Below are 23,271 nucleotides of genomic sequence, written 5' to 3' on the forward strand. Positions count from 1 at the left end.
AACTAATAATAAGACACTGAATGTAAATCATGTTACCTGATATTAAATGATCATTGACTACAAAACACTCTGGTTGAGGTATGCTTGAAGTGTGAAGGAACACATACCTTTAGATCAACACACTGTTCAGAAAGCCAGAGGGTATATAAACAGTAGCACATGAAACTGGCATGTATCCGTATTCAGTAGCACCTCTCTGAGCCTTTCTAGCTTTCTGTCTCAATCTTCACTTGTCTATTCCAGCAGACTCACTGGACAAACTCATCTTGGGAGCTTGCTTCTCGGTGTCATTCCTAGAATCACAACTCAGGGGCTGAGGCAAACGAGGCCACAGCAAGAGCCTCAGCATGGATACACCTAAAAGGCAGAGTTAAGCCTTGCAGCCAGCTCTCTTAAAACCCACTGCATAATCTCTTTGTAGATACAGAAAGATAAGACATTAACATTCTTTAATCCACTGACCAGTAAAGTCAAGCAAAATGAAAACATCTGTCCATGTCCAATCTTTCATGAGAACCCATTCTTCCCAACTCCCCTGGTGAGTATGGATGGCCTGACACTGGCTCAGCAAATATATTGTCTTCCTCAGCAGCTGGTCTGCTTGAACACTACCCAACTTTTCAAACATGAGTGAATTCTTTGCACACTCTGAAAGCTAAGAGACAATAAAATACTGCCTAACGACCCTTGCCAAATCAGGAGCCTCGTAACAAGAAATTAAGATTGCCAAACCATGAAATACTTAAGTAACATGCTGGAATTACAGAACATTTCAAAACATCTTAGCATTTCCTACACATGGACCTCAGAACCTAAATCCGCAGAGACCACTGAAACTTCACTGATGATCTGTCTTCTCTGGTTGGCCTAGTGAGAAGTGTGGATTCAGGGAAACCAAGGGCTGATGATCTGAAGACTGGCAGAGTGTTTGGCTAACCCAGGCAGTTTGACCCTCCACAAGGAACAGAGAATCAGTAAAAACTCTGTCTTCTCTTAGCACCTTTGTCCTTGCTTCTGACAAGGTACTTGCTATAGCTTGAATATGAAAGGACCCACCCCTGCCCCCAATGGGCTTACCTGTTTCAACATTTGGTTCCTGGCTGGGGGCAATGTTTTAGAGGATTATGGAACCTTTAGGAAGTAGGGTTCCTCTGGAGGAAGTGAGGCTCCCTGGAGGAAGTGGGGCTCCCAGGAAAGAAGTGGGGCTCCTTGGGAGGAAGTGCATTAGTAGGCACAAGGTGTAAGGATTTTGCACCTGGCCACACTTTTGTTCTTCTCGACACATCCTGTTCTATCAAGATGTGAAGGAATGAGAATCCCAGCCCCCACTCCTGACACAAGGAGCCTCTTGTAGCTATGTTCACACCCCCTCGATATACTGCACCCTCAAACTGTGAGACTAAACAAGACTTTCCTTGGCTTCTTGTCATGTATTGGTCACAATCACAAGTAAACAGATGAACACAGCATTTTACAGACGGATGAACTGTACTGTTAATCCAAACAATGTGCCTGAGAGGGTTGGTGAGGACGCCAGCGTTGGGTTCTAACATCTGATATAGACTGTTTCTCTGCATTGTTCATCTACTTCAAAATCCATCCCATGGTGCTCTTCTGTGCCTTCCCATTCATTCTTTTCTTAATGGGCCAAACTTAAAGGGCAGAGTGTTCTGACCCTGAGATGTTCTCCTTTCGATCACATTACAGATGTAAGGTGGCCAATTTATACATCACAGGAAATAAAACAGCTGTGAATATGGCTGAGCCCAGACATGTGTACAGAACTACTGGCAGAGCTGGGTAGTGTTCTTGAAGAATCCCAATCACTGTAGGAAAGGCCATTTCTCCCACGGTACCACCAATTACAAAGAATGCTGTAGATTTTCCAGTTAAGGTGGTGTACTGCTCAATCCAAGAAACTCCACTGGGAAATGTGGTTGCCATTGAGGCTCCATACACAGAAGTCGCGATCCAGAGACAAAGAGGGCTCTTGTCAAAAAGCACCAGAAAGAAACATGAGACCAGGCTGCCAATGTTGCTCAGCACGATCATGGTTCCAGGCTGTAAGAATGTCGCAAAGAAGATGGCCAGGCCCCTGCAGGCTGCAAAGGCTCCCCAGAAGATGGAGTTCAAGCCAGCTGCCTCGCTCTCTTCCATGCCAACATGGATGGTAGCGAAGGAGAATACGTAGGAGCCGTATGTTATCTCAGCTCCCACATAGAAGAAGAAGAAGAGGAAGAGGAGGCATAGCAGGGCCCTGTGATATTTAGCCCTTCGAGCTCCCTCAGCAGATGCTGCAGATTTTTTCTGCTTTGAGCGTTTCTTACAAAACAGACCAAACAGAAAGACAGAAACTACTAAAACATAGGTGCCAATAGAAGCATATGTCCACAGCAGATTCATGTCATCGGGTACCGCGAACACGGAGTCTGAGGCGCCTTTGGAGGATCGGTTCAGCATCAGAGGGTCAAGGTCGGACTCGGTGTGGTTCTGAGCAGGTTCTGTACCCCAGGCCAACTTAGCCAACAGGGGAGCCAGAAAGGCACCCAAGGCGAAACTGAAGTGCAAGGCCTGCATATGTGGGGCTCCTTTGTCCCCCCAAAGAGTCAAGATGAGGACATTTGCACCTGCCAATGAAACATGGAGAAAATAAATTGCTAGACACAATTTTTTATTTTTAATAAAAATACACACACAGAAAAATTACAAAAGGAATGGAGCGTACTTTATGTATTTGGAGTTGGCAGCCACTAAAGATTATTTATATACGAGCAAAACACCCACTTAGGACCTCTAACAGGAAACAAGAATGTCTGTTAGAAGCTGAGCTCACCCTGTCTGCGGAGCTCCAGAGGGAAGCAGCATCAAGTCTGTGGCTCTTTCTAAAAATCAGACAAGTACACAATTCCATCCTATCATTTTCAACTAAATGAAGCTAAAGCATAAGATATTTCCACCTTCAACTTCATTCTGCCAGAGAAAGGAGGGGAGGGATAGAAAGCCAGAGTTGGGGCAAACAGACATCATGCTTATTGTTCAACGACGTAAATGGAGATAACTTGGGAACAGTGTATATTTTTCTGAACTCAGAAATGGCTGGGTCCTTAATTAGATGGCCATCTCATGGCCGTCTCAGTTCTTTCACAGCCCGACTGTGGTTCCAACCTCAGTTCATTCTAATGAGCCATTGATTCTTTTTATCTTAATATGATCAAATTCCATCTTTTAAAGGGTTAAAAGCCCTTTAAACCACACTGTAATTACCCACAGGGAACGGGTCCTTTCCCATTTGGATACTACAAATCAATACTCTCAAACAGGGACATATATTCTAGCTCACTTAACCATTAGTTGTTCAGAACTGGTGCCCTAGTTGGCACAAAACACAGCTGCTAGAAGGGTGGGTTTAAATGAGTGAACCTATGACCATCTCAGTATGTCATGTCACGAGGCTATGCAGGTGACAGTGTAATTTTATCCACTTTCCCTGGTGGTAACAGTTGGAGTCACTAACCTGTATCCAGAGCACCAAAGGAGACACCAAATACAGACATCATGGCAATCAGTAATGTTGCCGTCTTGCAGAAAGGAATAAGATAAAGACCAATTGTGGTAGCCAACATTGACATTCCTAAGAAGGGGTGAGAAAGTCAGTAATAGAAACAGTATTCCCACAGGGGCAAGCCAATGTCTCAAAGCAAAAGTGAAAGTAAAGTCACATTAAAACTGGGTAATTATGGAATTTATACAAATGGGTTATGTCATGTAAACCTTATATTATCATTAAGGATTATAAGATAAAAGTAATTCCTGGGTGTGGTGGTGCATGTCTTTAATGGTAGGATTTGGGGGGGAGGCAGAGAGTAGGTGGATCTCTTGAATTTGAGGCCAACTTGGTCTGTGTAATAAGTTCTAGGACAGCCAGGGCTACATAGACCCTGTCATACCCTGCCCTCCACCCTAGCCTTTTATCCAGAGGCGTTTCCCTATACAATCCAGCCATTTTGCATTTTGGCTACCTGACCCTTTTGTACCCTTGCCCTCTTCACTGCTGTATGTGGTTCCCCTCTCTTCCTTTTCCCCTCACCCCCTCACCCCCCTCATGGCCCAGCTCAGTCTGGCCATGAACTCTCCCAGGTGTCTCTGTCTCTAACTATGCTCTCCCTTTTATCTATAATAAACTTGCTCCTCCACCATGCCTAGGAGCAGTCATGTCCCTTGCTTTGTTTGGTTTTGGGGTTTTGGAGACAGATTTCTTTGTGTCGCCCTGGCTGCCCTGGAACTCACTCTGTAGACCCTCCCCCTTCCCAAGTGCTGGGATCAAAGGCGTGTGCTACCCTGCATGGCTGCAAGAGAGTTTTGACGTAGTCAGACCTTAGTAGCAATGGGATTAAGGTCATTGGTTACCAGAAAACTTCTTTTTCTAAAATTGTACTTAAATGTCTAGTGGATGGTGTCAGACTCTTGAAGTTTGAACCAATCCAGCTAACTAAGTCATGTTGAACTGGAATTTCTTCTTGCTTCATAAGGGTCATTATTCTGCTGGTCATGGTATTTGCAGGGACCCCCACCCTCAAAATGAGATACTATTTTCCTTTCTTCCACAGGTAGTAATGTGAAGCTAAATATTCCATAAAGAAAATCAGTTTATTCAATTGTGAGGGCTTTGTCAATTTTTTCCCCAGAATATGGAAAAGCAATCTGAGTTCATGGCTGATAGATAGAAAACTATGGACAAAAATACAGCCTATATCAACTCCCCTCCATCTCCCGCCTCTTCATGTTCAATCCACCTGAGCCTGGCAGGTGTCAAGAGCTCCTTCTGAGCTCTCTGGCCCCAGGAGCCCTGCCCTACCCCCAAATACGCAGAGTTGCGTGGTTGATCAGTGTTGAGAGTGGGAAGTGTAGCCTCAGGATTTCTGATACAGGGTTTCTGAGCTTCCAGAGAGTTCAAAACAGAGTCCCTCCAGCTACCAAGTTAGGCACAGGCGTGCAGCTGCCAGGGAAGGCACTCACACACCACCCATTTCTGCTGTGGAGTCTGCATTAAGCCTGAGCTTTTCATACTTAGTGTCAAGTTGTAGACAAACCTTGATACTTATTTACCTAAAAGTAGAAAGTGATTCATGCAGTCGAAAAGCACTCCACCAAGCACAGAGCCACAAAAGTAGCCTAGGGCACGGCCAACAAAGATGTCGGAAAGGCTGCTGATGTTCCGGTTCACATTTCTTGCCAGGTCTGGAAATGTGGGTCCCAGTATGGCAACAGTCATTCCCTGAAATTAAAAAAAGATGCAAGATGTACTTGTGAACAAGATGATATTCATTTGTTTTTTTTTTTTAATCTACAACAAAAAAGTTCTGAGGAGTGAGTTACAAAGCAGAAAATTATTTTAAGGCCCATTCACAATAAGCAAAAATGTTATAATGATGATACTAATATTACTAATATTACTAGAGCCATACACCTTAGTTGATTTTCCTCATTTCAAAGTTTCTCCCCTCAAAACTATTTAGTTATTTAAAAATATTAAATATTCATTTACTTTTATTTTATGTTTGTAAGTGATTTAAATGCATGTGCACCATGGTGTGCAGTGTGCTTGAAAGCCAGAAGAGAGCATCAGATCTCTGGGAACTGGGGAATCGAACCCATGTCCTCTGGAAGAATAATAGCCAGCGTTCTTAAGTGCTACGCCACCTCTCCAGCCCCACTCTGATTTAACTCTTGTAGCTTTTTCCATTTAAATAAACATTAATGTGAAACCGGAGATATAATTCAGTGATAGAGTATTTGCCAACCATGGTCAAGTCGACATTGGATGTCTAGCATGGCAATATATCAATGATAATAACTCTGGATGGGGGTGTGGCACAGTGGTGCAGTGCCTACCTAGCATGGACAAAGCCAGGGCTCACTTCCCAGCACTGAGCAAAACTGAGTGTGGTGGTGCACATCTGTAACCCCAGCATTCCTGGTGCAGAAGTAGAAGGATCAAGGAGTTCAAAGTCATTTTCATGTTTATAGCAAGTTCAAATTGTACCTGGGCAACATGAGACCTCAATTCAAAATAATAAAATAATAAATAAAGCAAATTTATAGAATACAAATTTATCATATGCTTGAAATACTTTTAAAATATATATTCAAATATGTACTTGAAATTGTTGTCAGTATTGTGAGATAGACTATAATCACTAACATGAGAATTTATATGGCAAAAGTTTAAATTAGCAAATTGTTCTCACCTGACATTTTTATTTTTAGTGTGTGTATGTGTGTGTGTGTGTGTGTGTGTGTGTGTGTGCCATGTGTTTGAAGGTTCCAAGAAGGCCCAAAGAAGGCTTCTGATTTCCTGGAATGAGAGTTTAGACAATCTCAAGTCACCTGGCATAGTTTCTGGGAATGAAACATGGATCTTCTGGAAGAACAGCAAGGAATCTGAACCTCTGAGCTATATTCCAGACCTGGCCTCACTTCTTATATCATTAGAGTGGTCATTTTTCTGGTGCATATGGGGCTCACACTTGTAGAATACATAGGAGACAAGTCAACGGAACTTGCTTAAATCCACACTTCTTTTCAAAGAAAGCCTCAGACATCAGAAGCACAGAATCTTCCTTGCAACATATTACAGGCACAGGTACAGCACGACTTTAACAATAACTCTAGTCTATAGCTGCCTTGGTATGTAACAGTCTAACCTAACCTGTCAGCACACTGCAACTGTGTAAACCTATCTCTTATAACACATGGCCAATCTCAAGGGCTGCACAACACGTGATTATCCTTCTTCTGTCTATAATAAGCCTTCCTTTCCCACACCGTTGGGTAGGGTTGCCTCCTTCCGTTGGCTTGAGGAGCTGCCAAATTCACAATTAGTGTCTTTGCTCAAATGGATTCTTACTAAATTAGACCTCTTGGCTCCAGGTGGATGATTGGGACTAGACCTCTATTGATCATGACAGCACCAAACACTTGCACAGATGTTCTGGCCAGAGTTCCCTGATCCCCAAGATCTCACATGACAGCCAGGGTCACGAGCAGGTTTCCCCTTTGATTAGGGTGATATAGATGTGTGTACTGGATTCTTGATTGCACTTGAGCATTTCATACTGGATTAAGTCCAGGATGTCTTTCAAGCTGATAATTAAGTGGACTGTATCCAACCAGGGGCCTGCTAACTTCCTTAACTTCATTAACATCATTAACATCTGTTAACTTCATTAACAAAGGTTATGGACCCAGAACCTGTGTACTTTATGGAAAATGAGTTAACCCTACTAAGGGTACCATAGATTTATAGTAGACAAAATGTGGGTGTTTGCTTAGATTGTGCACTTAGAAGGAGCATTTGAAAAGCAGAGCTTTCAGGCTGCAGAGATGGCTCAGCGATTAAGGGCACTGACTGCTCTTCCAGAGATCCTGAGTTCAATTCCCAGCAACCACAAGGTGGCTCACAACCATCTGCAATGAGATTGGATGCCCTCTTCTGGTGTGTCTGAAGATAGCTACGGTGTACTCACATAAACAATAAATAAATAAATAAATAAATAAATAAATAAATAAATAAATAAAATTTAAAAAAAAGAAAAGTAGAGCTTTCAAAGATGCCTCAAGATTGTAGAGGGAAGTGTCGAGTCCCTAATTGATTCTTGATTGTGTCAATAAAGGAAGTCAATTGCTGGGTCAAGGGAAAAAGGTGGGACTTCCGGGTTCCAGGAGAAGATGAGGGAGGGAAAGAAGAATTCGGACCAGTTTTTGGAATGGGAGGATGCAAGATGTAAGATCTTGGGGGCCTGGTAATGGTGGCTTCCGACACCTGCAGTTGGCTAGGTAGCCAGTAAGAGCCTAACAATTGTGCTATCTGGCTAGTTTTAAAATATTAAAACTGTGCTAGTGTTTTCCATCCACGGAGCAAAAGTGGGCTGGTGGGAGCTGAGCTCTAGTTTGGCAAAGCTAGCTGGAAGGAAGAGGTAAGCAGGTGAAGTGTGGGCTGGCGGGACAGTGATCTCAGCGCTCAGCAAGAACACAACCCTGAACAAAGGAACAAGAATGATTTTTTAAATTACACGCAACATAAGATCAATAGAATTTTTTCTTTGTTTGTTTTGTTTTGTTTTGTTTTTGAGACACTGTTTTTTTTTTTTTTTCTTTTCTTTTTTTTTTTTTTTTTTTTTTGGTTTTTCGAGACAGGGTTTCTCTGTACAGCCCAGGCTGTCCTGGAACTCACTCTGTAGACCAGGCTGGCCTCAAACTCAGAAATCCACCTGCCTATGCCTCCCAAGTTCTGGGATTAAAGGCGTGTGCCACCACCACCTGGCATTGTACATAGCTCTGGCTTTCTGAGAGCTCAGTCTGTAGACCAGGCTGGCCTTGAAATCAAGAGATCTGCCTGCCTCTGCCTCTTAAGTGCTAGGATTAAAGGCATGTGCCTTTGCCTGGCTCTGCCTAGACTTTTTAAATGAAATAATATCTGTTGCTTATATGTTGAAGTATATCTGTCTATATTTGTATGTATTATTATACTGACTATATTGCTAAATTTAATTTAATTCTTTTTTCTTTTCTTTAAATTTATCTATTTTTATTTTATGTGACTGGTGTATGTCTGTGTGAGTGTCAAATCTTGGAGTCACAGATAGTTATGAGCTGCAATGTGGGTGCTAGAATTTGAACCTGAGTCTTCTGGAAGAGCAGTCAGTGCTCTTAACCACTGAGCCATCTCTCCAGCCCCTAATTTAAATTTAAGAATTATTTTATTTAAGAAGATAGAGCCTGGACCCAGAAAGATGGCCCAGCAGTTAAGAGCCCTTGTTGCTGTTGCAGAGGATTTGGCTTGGTTCCTAACACTAACATAGTGGCTCACAACCATCTATAACTCTAGTTACAGGATATCTAATGCATGTATATAAATATATGCAGACTAAGCACTAATACACAAAGAATAAAAGAAATAAATCTAAAAAGAGAATGGTATTACAAATGTCTAAAAATAAATTAACCACATTCCGTTTGGCTTTATATGATTTGGGTGGTCTGGTTAATAAAACTGAAGTTTTTAAATAGATTTTTAAAAAAATATTTTATATTTTTATAGATTTTTCACCATTAAATATAATATACTATATACGTATATATACTATATCCATATCTATGTCTATCTATTACTTTTTCTTTCCTTAGGGCTACTATAAGTTAAACTAATCTGTTGTGTTTTTTTCAGCAAGAAAAGCACCATATGGAGCTACTTGATGTCTCACATTTATCAGCATCTCAAGCACAAGACAGGAGAAAAGCCTCTATAAAAGATTCTTCTCATCAAGGATGTGCATCTCAGAGGAGGAGAAATCACACAGTGGTTAAAACTACCCATTGCTCTCCCAGAAGACCTGAGTTCAACTCCCAGCACCCACGTGGCAGCTCACAGCTGTCTGAACTCAAGTCTTGGAGGATCCGACACTTACTCTGTGTCCTTGGGCACCAGCAATGCATATGGTGTACAGACAGACATGCAGGCAAAACACTGGCACACATTTTAAAAATATTTTAAAGAAATAAACAGTTAGGGATGAGAGAAATCTGTACAAATAATTGAATCGAGAGCTACCAAAATCAGAGAGATGCCAAAGGACTAGTGGTAACTTCTATAGTTTCTTCTCACAGAGACTAAAGTTTGGGACTATTAGTAAACATGTCTGTACCACATTGGCAGGCTATGCTTCTTTTAGGAATTATGATCAATAGATCTAGGAGTCTACACATGACTGGACAAAATTGACATTGACACATTTACTATAATTGATAGAAACTAAGGTCAATACATTTTAAATATCCAGTACATGAAAATAAGATTACTAAAAACAAGAATCTCTATGCAATTATACAAAGATACATGCGTTTTATAAGTATGGTGGTTTTAATGAGCATGGCCCCCAAAGGCTCCTATGTTTGACTAGTTGGTCCGCAGTTGGTTAAACTCTTTGGGAAGGATTAGGAGGTGTGGCCTTGTTGGAGGAGGTGTGCCATGGGGGCTTTGAGGTTTCCAACACCCACAGCACTCTCAATTAGCTTTCTCTCACTCTGTCTTGTGGTTGTTGTCTCAATATTTAAGTTTTCTGTGATGGATCCAGCACCATGCTACCTGCCTGCCTGCCTGCCACGCTCCCCACCATGATGGTCATGGACTCTAGCCCTCTGGAACAGTAAGCTCCAAATTAATTTTTTTCTTTTATAAGTTGCATTGGCCATGGTGTTTTATCACAGCAATAGAAAAGTAACTAAGGTAAGATTGGTACTAGGAGGTGGACTATTGCTCTGACAGGCCTGACCATGCTGGATGTTTGGGGGATGTGGAAGACTGTGGGACTTTGGACTGGGAAAACAGTTGGATGTTGTGGGTGAAGCTTAAAAGACACTAGTGCTGAGAGCAGTGTGAACTGTGGAGGCTGAGCTCAAGAGGCTTCAGAGGGGAACAAATATTAGCCACTGGGCTATTTGTCATTCTCATGATATTTTGGCAAAGAATGTGGCTAATTTTGTCTTGCACTAAGAACCACTTGAGGTTAAATTAAAAGGTTATGGGCTAATTTTGTAGGTAGAGGATATTTCAAGACAGCTTTAGTATTGACTCGGCCACTTGGTTATTAGCAATGACTTCTATGCAGATCTTCCATTAAGAAGAGCTAGAAATGGAAGCTGAAGACATGGCTCAGTGGTTAGGAGTACTGACTGCTCTTCCAGGGGACTTAGGTTCAATTCCTAACACCCACATGGCACCTCACAGCTGTCTTCAATTCCAGTTCAGGGGACTAGATGCTCTCACACAGACACACATGCAGGAAAAACACCAATGCATGAGAAATTAAAATAAAGATAAATATTTTTTTTAAAAAAATAGCAAGAAATGGGCAAAGGAAATAAAAAATAGATAGTTTAGGGAGGAAAAATAGCAGCAGGAAATTTATCTATGTCTATCTATTACTTTTTCTTTCCTTAGGGCTACTATAAGTTAAACTAATCTGTTGTGTTTTTTTCAGCAAGAAAAGCACATACTTGATGTCTCACATTTATCAGCATCTCAAGCACAAGACAGGAGAAAAGCCTCTATAAAAGATTCTTCTCATCAAGGATGTGCCAAGGCTTGTGCTGAAAGAGATGAGAAGAGGTCTGATATAAAATGGAATAAAGGAAGCCATGTTCTCAGGGCAAGACACCACCCAGTTAAGCTTCCAACTTATAAAAATGAGAGATTCTGCAACAGAGAAAAGCTTAAGCAAACGCAATTCAAAGAGGGACCATGTCCCACCAAACAGGCAGCAGAACTTGGTAGCTTCAGTCACATGATTCTGGAAGGATACAGGAGTATAGGGGCTGTGGAATCTTCCTCCACCATTAAGTAAAGCTCTAATTAAAGCTGCTGAATCCAGGCATGTGGTAAGGGGTTTCCTTTCATGGAGGCCCAGAGAGGCCAATGCATGGAGCTGTAAAGTGAGGCCTGGATTGTGCTAGAAACCCCACCCAAGATGCCAGCACTGTGGGATATCTTCCAAGGAGAGCTGCAGCCAGGGAGTGGAAACAGCCTGAGAGAGAGAGACGTCTGTTGTAGTCAGCAAAGCTGGAAGAGCAGAGCCGTCTTTGACATTGGACTAAGAGTTACGGGATCTGGAGTTTGCCCTGATGGTTTTTGATCTTGCTTTGGTCCAGTATTTCCTTACTACCCCCCTATTATTCTCTTTTGGAATTGTAATGCACAGTGCCATTCTACGTTGGGAGTACGTGATATAATTTCTTTGAGTTTACAATTAAGATATTGCCTTGAGTTTCAGAGACACTTTGGACTTTCAAACTGTGTTGAGACTGAAAGACCATGGGGACTTCTGAAGTTGCATTTTGTACTGTGATATGGCCACAAGTCTATGGGGGCCAGAGAGTGGAATGTAGTGTTTGAATGAGAATGGCTTCCATAGATATTTGGAATACTTGGCCCCCAGTTAGTGGAACTGTTGGGAAAGGATTAGGAGGTGTGGCCTTATTTGATGAGGTGTGTTCCTGGGAATGGGCTTAGAAATTTTAGAAGCCCTAGACATTACCAGTGTTTATTCTCTCTCTGTCTCTCTGTCTCTGTCTCTCTGTCTCTGTCTCTGTGACTCTGGTATGTGGTTGTTTTCTCAACACATAATATCTCAGCTACTGCTTCAGTGCCATGCTTGCCTGTCTTTGCTGTCATGTTCCCTGCCATGGTGGTTATAGATTCTAGCTCTCTGAAACTGTGATTCTCAAATAACCTCTTTATTTTATAAGTTTCCTTGGCCATGGTGATCCTTACTATCACCAAAATAGTAAGGAAAATTGTAAAGTAACCCATGACGAAAGAAAAATGAATTCACTTTTCTCTGAGTTCTCTAAACTAAGAACACATGGCCAAAGTAGAAAGGATTAGAGTCCAGCAGGACGAGTGTACAAGAAGAATCTCTGAAAAGAACTTTCTGTTGGGCTAGCTGGCTGAGAGTAGAAGAGAATGGAAGTTTTCCTAGAAATTGAGCATTAATGCTAACACTCACTGTAGAACTAGGATTTGGTCTTCTTGTTTTCCTGGTACAGTGGATGGTGCGCAACAGGAAGTATGAAGGGTCCGTTGTTATTGTTTCATTTGAGGTAGTTGGCCCAAGAAACAAAGATTCACAGAAATGACCAAGATCATTTCCTGTGATTCATGCTGTATTTGTGACATTTTAAAAAAGCACCATTAAGGAAACTGAGTTCTCTTTACTAACAGATCCAAGTTTACCCCACAGTTTGTGATTTTTAAAATTTAGTTTGAAGTGTTAATATCACTTTGGTTAAATGAAAGACTATTGTTCACTATGACCTGCAATTCTACCTTGATCAAACGTGTTAAACTTTTGATATTTTTCTGACCTTCTTCAAATTAAATCATGTTTTTCTTTACCTTGAATTAATCTGAGGTCCTTTAGAAAGTCTTTTGGACTTTCTCAAAAACATGATCTAAATTCCTATAAATAGAGTAGTGGCAAATTAATTGGGTGAATTTGATATATACTATGGGAAGCACAGTCAAATAAGTAATGTTAAAATCTCCTTGAGTTTCATTTATGTCGCTGTGCTAATAGTTCAGAGACTTGTACAAATGAAATGCTTCTACTATGCCACCAGCAGTCATAATTCTGATCCTTATCTTTAACTGTATAGACGAGCCTACAACAATGGTCCACACATGTCGTCCTAAATAATCAGGAGGCTGAGGCAGGAGGATCAGCCTGGGAGTTCTGGCCAACACAAATGACATAGCTACAAGTCATGTCATGTTTTATGCCACATTGTATGTGGCAGAAATATCCAGATTTTCTTGTCAAGTGCTTCACTACTGTAGTGACTTTTCATCAGATTTACGTCATGGACATTTTAAGTCTTCCCGTGGGCAGTTGTTTGCTCTGTGTTTGTTTAGTGTTGACATCTGTGGAAGGATTCTAAGCACAGAGTTCTTGTATTTCCAAGGATGTTCCATGGAATAGCTAAAACTTATAATTCTAGTGAAGAAACAAAATGGCTCATAAATATGAAGCACAATCATTAAGTACAAGGGAACACGAGTTGGCAGATTTTCATTCCACATGAACAAATGGTGAAATTATCAAGCTCTGCAGTTACAACAAATTCCACAAGATGGACCCATATCAAATACTTATGTTAGCCTAGTTAATAAGCAATTTCAGGCACCTGAAGTAGAAAGCAAATGAGTGTGAAGGATGTAAATGTATTGCCAAGCTTGGTCTCGGGATAGCTTAGATGGCTGCCTGGTGTTACTGGGTCCTCATAGCTTCCAACAGGGAAAGCTCAGCACTCCAAGACTCATCATGGAAGAGCTGAAATAAGTCAAACGTTAACAACATCAATGGATGGCTGCTCTATGGAAATGGCACAAAAGGCTCACTGCTGATGTCTGGTTAGTCACACTCATCATTTTGGTAAGATAATAAAAACCTTATCCCATAGCAACTCCTGGACGATTTGAACAGTTTGAGGTTTATTCATTTGCTAATTCAGTGCTACTCTTCTAGGTGGATGGGAGCTTTTCTATACAGAATGGCTAATGCTATAAACAGCTATCATGACAAAAAAATGTATTTTCTTCTCAGGATATCCTCCCCGCCCCTCAATTCTTCAGCAATAGCAATGCTTGCTTCCCAGCACCACTGTCACAAACACAGTAACATTAAGACAGTTCCTAGATGGGCCATATTGTCCATCACTGGTGTGACCCATTGGTGGCAATTGGATCGACTCACGTGGGAGAGCACAGGCTTACTAAGCCTTGTGACAAATCCCCTGCAAGACCACACCCCTGGTGATAGGCTCCAAGTATCTCTCACTCCATTCAAATGAAGTGTGATGTGACTCAGGAGTTAAGGCCAAAGCATATTCACCAAGTGAAAGAAATCTGTAGCAGCCAACTGAAGATGGCCTGTACTTTCACGACCTGGATCCTGAACAATTAGTCTTTTAGAAACGACACTATTAAGTGGCTTCCTCTGTTGGAAGAGACCATGCTAGTGTTTGCTCTGGTATCACAAAACAGCAGAGCCCTCAGTCCTTGATTGACAACTCTCAAGACTGTTGAAACTATACATCTTTTGGGAACCTTATAGCAAACGTGACCAGGATTATTTCTCCCAAGAAACAGAAGACATCCTTGGTAGGGACAGCTTAACTCGTGGATCAAGACTGAAAAACCTTTTTCCCCATCACCAACTGTCCTGATCTCTTCCACTTCCTTATGAGAAGATACATAGTACCATGGAGGCTACTCTAAGGCTAATGTCATACAACAACAACACAAAGACAAATCAGCAGCTATTCGGTTTATGGACTAATCAATACCTTCAAATCAGGAAACACTGCTACTATGGCCAATGTTGCTTTGTGTATCTAATGATTCATCACTATGACCCCAGAGGAAGAGGAGAAAGTTCTCTTGGATATGTTGGACAGCACTACTCCGTGCCTCATACACTTATTAGGAATACAGCCCTGACTCTCCAATTAATAACTTAGTCATCAGCAAATGCAGGAAACCAGTCTCAGCGATGTCTGCAGGGGCTGATTTTGAACACACATGATCTATTGTCACATTTAGTGGTCACACTAACTTCAGGAAAGACTCTGCTACGTGATCCTATGTGCCTTTATTTCGTGCTAAGGAACCACGAAATGTTTCCCACTGGACCATGTTCAAGAGATATACAGACTTAGGAGTGAACAAATGTGACTGAGTTCCAGTGACCCTAGGAAGCCATATTTCTTCAGTCCCCAAGGCCCAAGGTTGGTCTATGGAGCATTTCTCTATTCTATCCAGGTTCTCTGCTCATTTAGAACTTGCTGTCTGACATAGCTCTTTTTTGTCTTCTGAATACTTTTCCTTGAGGTTCCCATACTTCCCACAATCATACCAAAGTAGCCAATATCCAAAGTTAGTTCTGGCCATGCAGTAGGCAATAAGCGAGCTTCCAAAATTAGTTCCAGCCATGCCATGAATGTAAAAGTGAGCATCCACTGAAGTCCTGATAATCCTGAATTCACTCTGGGCAATAGGTGGTGCTGTTGTATGGTGCTTTAAGCTAAGATTGAAGTTTGGGGAAATTCTGTAGTAAATCAGATCTCCCTATTCAGAAATGTGAAAAACGCTCTCAGAAAGATAAACAAGAACATTTATGTTCCTCAATTAGTGGAACAAAATTAAGCTTTGGATCTTCTTGCCCATGTTGTGAGCTCGTGTGTAGGTTTAGTAAAATACAATGTTATATCTAATTTCTCCTTGATTTTTACTACGATCCAAAGAGCGGTGAAGCTGAGTGTGGCGGCACGAATTTATAATCCCAGCACTCAGAAGGCTGAGGTGGGTGGTTCTCTATGAATTTGAGGCAAGGCTGGTTTATGCAGCAAGTTCCAGGTCAGCCAAGGCCACATAGTGAGCCTTTGTATTAAAATAAATTACTAAAAAGGGCAGCTGAGGATCTGGATATAGATCAGCTGCAACTGCATGTGTGCTAAGTGGATAAGATCCGGGGTTCAGTTACAGCAGCAGCAGCAACAACAACAACAATAATAATGTCAAAATCGCTGATGGTGTTGTTGGTAAATGTCACCTTAAGGAAACTTCTCAGAGACGTGTCATGTCTGTGGTAGCAGGGGCAGCTCAGCTGGTTTGCAGACATACCGAATGGTGGTGGCAAGCCTGGCCATCTTCAGACTTCCTTGTTAGGAATAGCTAAACGTGTCTATCAGTGCAATGAATTGAGAACCTGTTTGCACCAGCAATTAATCAGTTGACAGGACAGCTTCTCTGTGTCTAAGGTTTCAGTCAGTCTTTCCGAGAAGCTGTTAAAAGGGCCGGGGGTAGCTTTCTCTTGGGGGAACCCAACCTCCTAACTTCCCCAGATCACATTTACCAAGTAACAGAGAAATGTTCACAGTTTACACAGGGATTGGCAAAAAGCACTTCCAATGTAACATTTTGCTCTATGAAAATGTCTGAAGTGCAGCAGGATTGATTTCAATAGAATCGTGGGCAGAGTAAGACACATTCGGGCTCTACCATCAAAACACCCGTGTGACCAAGAAAAAGCCGCTTTCCTCTTGGGCCTATTTGTAAAACCAAGTGGATGGCCACCCAGAAATGGAAGTGCTAGAAAAAAAAATCAGTTTATTGTATAGTTACTAATAGTTCAGAGTGCGGTGGCTACAGACCCAGGCAATGCTAGGAAAGTTTTCTGCAGTTAGAAAACAGTACGATTAATTTCGAACTGGACAGCAACCCTCAGTGATTAAAATAGCGCCCATGAGACAGCTGATGAGCATGAAGTGCCAAGTCACAGAACGTGCAGGCAGCGAATGTGAGAGTCCAGCTGGGAAGGGCAGGTCCCTGCAGGAGGCTCGCGCCCCAGCCTGGGAGGGGTGCAGCCTCAGCTCTCACCAGCCCCAGGAAGGCGGCATACAGGACCGCGGTGGAGAACCAGCGCAGCACGCTCCTGGCGCGGACACTCCGCCGGAAGGCCACCGCCTTCTGGTCATTCTGCGCTGTGGTCTCGGTCTGGAGGAGGCGCTGCCCGGCAGCCGCGGCCCCGAACCCCCGGAACTCCACTTCCAGCTCCAGCTTGGCGACTCCAGGCTACTGGGTTTGCCACTGCCGAGCTTTTCGGCAAACTCTCTGGAGCTCTGAACTCAACGTCCTTCTAGATCCGGGAGGTTCCGCGTAGTGCCACCTTGCCCCAGGAACCTTTCTGATATTAGGTCAAGGAAAGTTGGACTTCGAACATGCCTGTGTTGCAAGAGGAAGACATTCAAGCCCCATCTTGCACAAGCCAGTGTGAGCACGTGATACTAAAGAAGGATCCACCCAATGAGGGTGGGGTCTCCTGCTGGAAGCGAAACGTGGTTACCCGGGAGACCTCTTGTCGCTCTTGTGCTGTAGCAACTCACCTAGCAGAACCGCAGACACCAGTTGACTGATGGGTGCCGCGTGGTGGAGAAATTTGGAAGTGCAGCTTCGAAAGAGAAGAAATGTGGCAGGCAGGCCTTTAATTACAGCGTTTGGGAGGTCGACATAGAAAGATCCTGTCTGAAAAATAAAGCAAAAAAGTGCGAAGCTTGTAGGTGCCTGCGTCTCTCTAACCTCACTAGCATGTTCTGCTAAGGAACTGTAAAAGCGCCTACCAGAACCACTTGGAGCCATCTAGCATACTCAGGACTACCTGCTCTGCCCTGTCCTGCCCTGTCCTGCCCTGGAACTCTCCAGCAGGTCCAGGGAAAGGAAAGAGATGCAAAGCCCAGCACATGCACAGTGAACTAAGTTAGAGCAGATAGCAACCGGTAGTTATTACAGAACAGCAAAGTAGCGCTTCCGTCTCTCGCTGTGGCCAAGATGGCAGAGACCAGTCGAATGCAGTACTAAATGGAGTGCAGCTGGATGCAGATGAAGGCCGCAGAAAAAGTAAAAGTACCACCGCCCAGTTCTGATCAGGAACAAGGAGTCCTCGTTCCAAATGCTAGAGGCGGTGCAAGACCTGGAGTGGACTGTATAGAAAGAAACAGGGAAAACATTTTGAGGCGCTCTACTTCCGAGCTCCCCAACCCAAGACGTTTTACTTTCAAGGCTAACAGATCTTGACCTTGGTCAACTCCTTCTAAAACCTCTAGTTCAAAAGCCAGCTCCTTGTGCAATGGGCCCGATGAAAATCCTCTTGAATGGATTTTAGAAAGACCTCAGAATTAAGTAATCCTTGTAGATGGCAGTCTGGACAGACGTGAAGGCGCTCTTCTCAGGAATGGACAGATGTTCAGAAATAAATTCGCCATGAGAAGAGGAAGTGGGAGCCGGGCGTGAAAAAAGCACACGCCTTTAATCCCAGAATTTGAGAGGCAGAGGCAGGTGGATTTCTGAGTTCAAGGCCAGCCTGGTCTACAGAGTGAGTTCCAGGACAGCCAGGGCGACACAGAGAAACACTGTCTCAAAAAACAACTTCAGAGGACATGACTATCATAGATGCAACTTCATTAATGGATTTAAAGGAACACAACTCTAAAAGGGGTGGGGGAATGGATGAGGGTAAAGTGGGAGGATCACATATTCAGTTTCTTGGTATTCTTGCTGCTTATACAGTTTCGTATTAGTGTGCTGGTAACAGCTGAATAACACTGGGCTGCCAGCAACCTCAGCTCTCAGCATGTCTCAACAACTGCAGGTATTTCAAATTTCAGAAAGCAAGGAGATAACAGAGGAATCCTTATGAAGAAATGGAGCTGAGAACTGTGTTCGTGGTGTGCTTCTCTATGACCAGGGTAGACACCATGACCAAAAGCATGGTGGAGAAGGGCGTATTTCACTCACACTTTACAGCTCACACCTGAGGGAAACAGGCAGAAACCTGGAGCAGAAACTGGAACACCATGGCCCATGGAATGCTGCTTACTCTCTTGCTCTCTATTGGTTACCTAACCTGTCTCCTTACACACCCATAGCCACCTGTCACAGCTGGCTGGGCTCTCCCAATTCAATCATTATCAAGAAAACATTCCTGCAGGCGTGCCCACAAGCCAACCTGGTAGAGGCACATCCTCAATTGAGGTCCCCTCCCAAGTGATCAGTTTGTGTCAAGTTGAAAAAAGCTAACCGGAGTAGGGCCACAGGCCTCATCCGGCCAGATCAGCGCCGGGGTAGCGGGAGCGCAGGGTTGCCTGACACCCGCCAGCTACCCACGACCCCCGCCGCAGGATTTTGGGACTGCTGGTGAGTGGAACACAGCTTCTGCTCCAATCCAATTGCGCGGGACCTGAGACTGCATTAGTTAGGGAAGCAGAAACCGGCCTGAGTAGGGCCACAGGCCTCATCCGGCCAGATCAGCGCCGGGGTAGCGGGAGCGCAGGGTTGCCTGACACCCGCCAGCTACCCACGACCCCCGCCGCAGGATTTTGGGACTGCTGGTGAGTGGAACACAGCTTCTGCTCCAGTCCAATCACACGGGACCTGAGACTGCTCTGGTTGGGGAGAGAGAAATCCGGCCTACATAGGGACACAACTCTCTTCCGGTCAGAAAAACACCGGGGCAGCTGGGGCGCAGGGTCTGCTGACACTCGCCAGCTACCCACAACACCCGCCACAGGATCTTAAGACTTCTGGTGAGTGGAACACAGCTTCTGCTCCAATCCAATTGCGCGGGACCTGAGACTGCATTAGTTAGGGAAGCAGAAACCGGCCTGAGTAGGACCACAGGCCTCATCCGGCTGGATCAGCACCGGGGTAGCAGGAGCACAGGGTTGCCTGACACCCGCCAGCTACCCACGACCCCCGCCGCAGGATTTTGGGACTGCTGGTGAGTGGAACACAGCTTCTGCTCCAATCCAATTGCGCGGGACCTGAGACTGCATTAGTTAGGGAAGCAGAAACCGGCCTGAGTAGGGCCACAGGCCTCATCCGGCCGGATCAGCGCCGGGGTAGCGGGAGCGCAGGGTTGCCTGACACCTGCCAGCTACCCACGACCCCCGCCGCAGGATTTTGGGACTGCTGGTGAGTGGAACACAGCTTCTGTTCCAGTCCAATCACGCGGGAGCTGAGACTGCTCTGGTTGGGGAGAGAGAAATCCGGCCTACATAGGGCCACAACCCTCTTCCAGTCAGAAAAGTACCAGGGCAGCTGGGGCGCAGGGTCGGCTGACACTCACCAGCTACCCACAACACCCACCACAGGATCTTAAGACTTCTGGAGAGTGGAACACAGCTTCTGCTCCAATCCAATTGCACGCGGGACCAGAGACTGCATTAGTTAGGGAAGCAGAAAAACGGCCTGTGTAGGACCACAGGCCTCTTCCGGCTGGACCAGCACCGGGGTACCGTCAGCTACCCACGACACCCGCCGCAGGATTTAGAGACTGCTGGTGAGTGGAACACAGCTTCTGCTCCAATCTTTAAACAGTGACAACGATAACAACTAACCCCAGAGATTACCAGATGGCGAAAGGTAAACGTAATAATCTTACTAACAGAAACCAAGACCACTCACCATCATCAGAACCCAGCACCCCCACTTCGCCCAGTCCAGGGCACCCCAACACACCGGAAAAGCTAGACACGGATTTAAAAGCATATCTCCTGATGATGATAGAGAACTTCAAGAAGGACTTTAATAACACACTTAAAGAAATGCAGGAGAACACTGCTAAACAGGCAGAAGACAATAAAGAGAAAGCACAAAAATCCCTTAAAGAATTGCAGGAGAACACTGCTAAAGAGTTACAAATCCTTAAAGAAAAACACGATAACATAATCAAACAGGTAGAAGTCCTTACAGAAAAACAGGAAAACACATCCAAACAGATGATGGAAATGAACAAAACCATACTAGACCTAAAAAGGGAAGTAGACACAATAAAGAAAACCCAAAATGAGGCAACACTGGAGATAGAAACCCTAGGAAAGAAATCTGGAACCATAGATACGAGCATCAGCAACAGAATACAAGAGATGGAAGAGAGAATCTCAGGTGCAGAAGATTCCATAGAGAACATCGGCACAACAATCAAGGAAAATGTAAAATGCAAAAAGATCCTAACTCAAAACATCCAAGAAATACAGGACGCAATGAGAAGACCAAACCTACGGATAATAGGAGTGGATGAGAATGAAGATTTTCAACTCAAAGGACCAGCAAACATCTTCAACAAAATTATAGAAGAAAACTTCCCAAATCTAAAGAAAGAGATGCCCATGAACATACAAGAAGCCTACAGAACTCCAAATAGACTGGACCAGAAAAGAAATACCTCCCGACACATAATAATCAGAGCAACAAATGCTCTAAATAAAGATAGAATACTAAAAGCAGTAAGAGAAAAAGGCCAAGTAACATATAAAGGCAAGCCTATCAGAATTACACCAGATTTTTCACCAGAGACTATGAAAGCCAGAAGATCCTGGACGGATGTTATACAGACACTAAAAGAACACAAATTCCAGCCCAGGCTACTATACCCAGCCAAACTCTCAATTAACATAGATGGAGAAACCAAAGTATTCCACGACAAAACCAAATTCACACATTATCTCTCCACGAATCCAGCCCTTCAAAGGATAATAACAGAAAAAAACCAATACAAGGACAGGAACCACGCCCTAGAAACAACAAGAAGGTAATCCCTCAACAAACCTAAAAGAAGACAGCCACAAGAACAAAATGCCAACTTTAACAACAAAAATAACAGGAAACAACAATTACTTTTCCTTAATATCTCTTAATATCAATGGACTCAACTCCCCGATAAAAAGACATAGACTAACAAACTGGCTACACAAACAAGACCCAACATTTTGCTGCTTACAGGAAACTCATCTCAGAGAAAAAGATAGACACTACCTCAGAATGAAAGGCTGGAAAACAATTTTCCAAGCAAATGGCATGAAGAAACAAGCTGGAGTAGCCATTCTAATATCTGATAAGATTGACTTCCAACCCAAAGTCATTAAAAAAGACAGGGAGGGACACTTCATACTCATCAAAGGTAAAATCCTCCAAGAGGAACTATCAATCCTGAATATCTATGCTCCAAATACAAAGGCAGCCACATTCATTAAAGAAACTTTAGTAAAGCTCAAAGCACACATTGCACCTCATACAATAATAGTGGGAGACTTCAACACACCACTTTCACCAATGGACAGATCATGGAAACAGAAACTAAACAGGGACACAGTGAAACTAAGAGAAATTATGAATCAAATGGATCTGGCAGATATCTACAGAACATTCTATCCTAAAACAAAAGGATATACCTTCTTCTCAGCACCTCATGATACCTTCTCCAAAATTGACCACATAATTGGTCACAAAGCAGGCCTCAACAGATATAAAAATATTGAAATTGTCCCATGCATCCTATCAGATCACCATGGCCTAAGGCTGATCTTCAATAACAAAATAAATAATAGAAAGCCAACCTTCACGTGGAAACTGAACAACACTCTTCTCAATGATACCTTGGTCAAGGAAGGAATAAAGAAAGAAATTAAGGACTTTTTAGAGTTCAATGAAAATGAAGCCACAACATACCCAAACTTATGGGACGCAATGAAAGCATTTCTAAGAGGAAAACTCATAGCTCTGAGTGCCTCCAAAAGGAAACTAGAGAGAGCACACATTAGCAGCTTGACAACACACCTAAAAGCACTAGAACAAAAGGAAGCAAACTCACCCAAGAGAAGTAGACGGCAGGAAATAATCAAACTCAGGGGCGATATCAACCAAGTGGAAACAAGAAGAATTATTCAAAGAATCAACCAATCAAGGAGCTGGTTCTTTGAGAAAATCAACAAGATAGATAAACCCTTAGCCAGACTCACTAGAGGGCACAGGGAAAGCATCCTAATTAACAAAATCAGAAATGAAAAAGGAGACATAACAACAGATCCTGAAGACATCCAAAACACCATCAGATCCTTCTACCAAAGGCTATACTCAACAAAACTGGAGAACCTGGATGAAATGGAGAAGTTCCTAGACAGATACCAGGTACCAAAGTTGAATCAAGATCAGGTTAATGATCTAAACAGCCCTATATCCCCCAAAGAAATAGAAGCAGTCATTAATAGTCTCCCAACTAAAAAAAGCCCAGGACCAGATGGGTTTAGTGCAGAGTTCTATCAGACCTTCAAAGAAGATCTAACCCCAGTTCTTCACAAACTATTCCACAAAATAGAAACAGA

General features: G+C 43.3%; 1 protein-coding gene across 1 annotated transcript; it reads right to left on the reverse strand.

Annotated features, from left to right (window-relative positions):
* Positions 1–1,410: 1,410 nt before the first annotated feature.
* On the reverse strand, positions 1,411–17,478 carry LOC110303177 (sodium-dependent glucose transporter 1C). The gene is made up of 4 exons (XM_021174164.3): positions 16,994–17,478; positions 5,107–5,275; positions 3,515–3,631; positions 1,411–2,627 (listed from the first exon to the last, which is right to left on the reverse strand). The coding sequence occupies exons 2-4, from the start codon at positions 5,270–5,272 to the stop codon at positions 1,702–1,704; spliced, it is 1,209 nt and encodes a 402-aa protein (XP_021029823.2). The 5' UTR covers positions 5,273–5,275; positions 16,994–17,478; the 3' UTR covers positions 1,411–1,701.
* Between the last annotated feature and the right edge of the window lie 5,793 nt (positions 17,479–23,271).

The sequence above is a fragment of the Mus caroli genome, unplaced genomic scaffold (genome assembly GCF_978045245.1).
Source record: "Mus caroli unplaced genomic scaffold, Mus_caroli_1 scaffold_9, whole genome shotgun sequence".
NCBI lineage: Eukaryota > Metazoa > Chordata > Mammalia > Rodentia > Muridae > Mus > Mus caroli.

Coding starts and splice junctions, on each gene's coding strand:
- LOC110303177 (XM_021174164.3), bottom strand. CDS start 5,272: ATGACTGTTGCCATACTGGGACCCACATTTCCAGACCTGGCAAGAAAT. Junction 3,632..5,106: donor GAATCACTTTCTACTTTTAG/GTAAATAAGTAT, acceptor ACCCCTTCTTAG/GAATGTCAATGTTGGCTACC. Junction 2,628..3,514: donor CTTTGGTGCTCTGGATACAG/GTTAGTGACTCC, acceptor TTTCATTGGCAG/GTGCAAATGTCCTCATCTTG.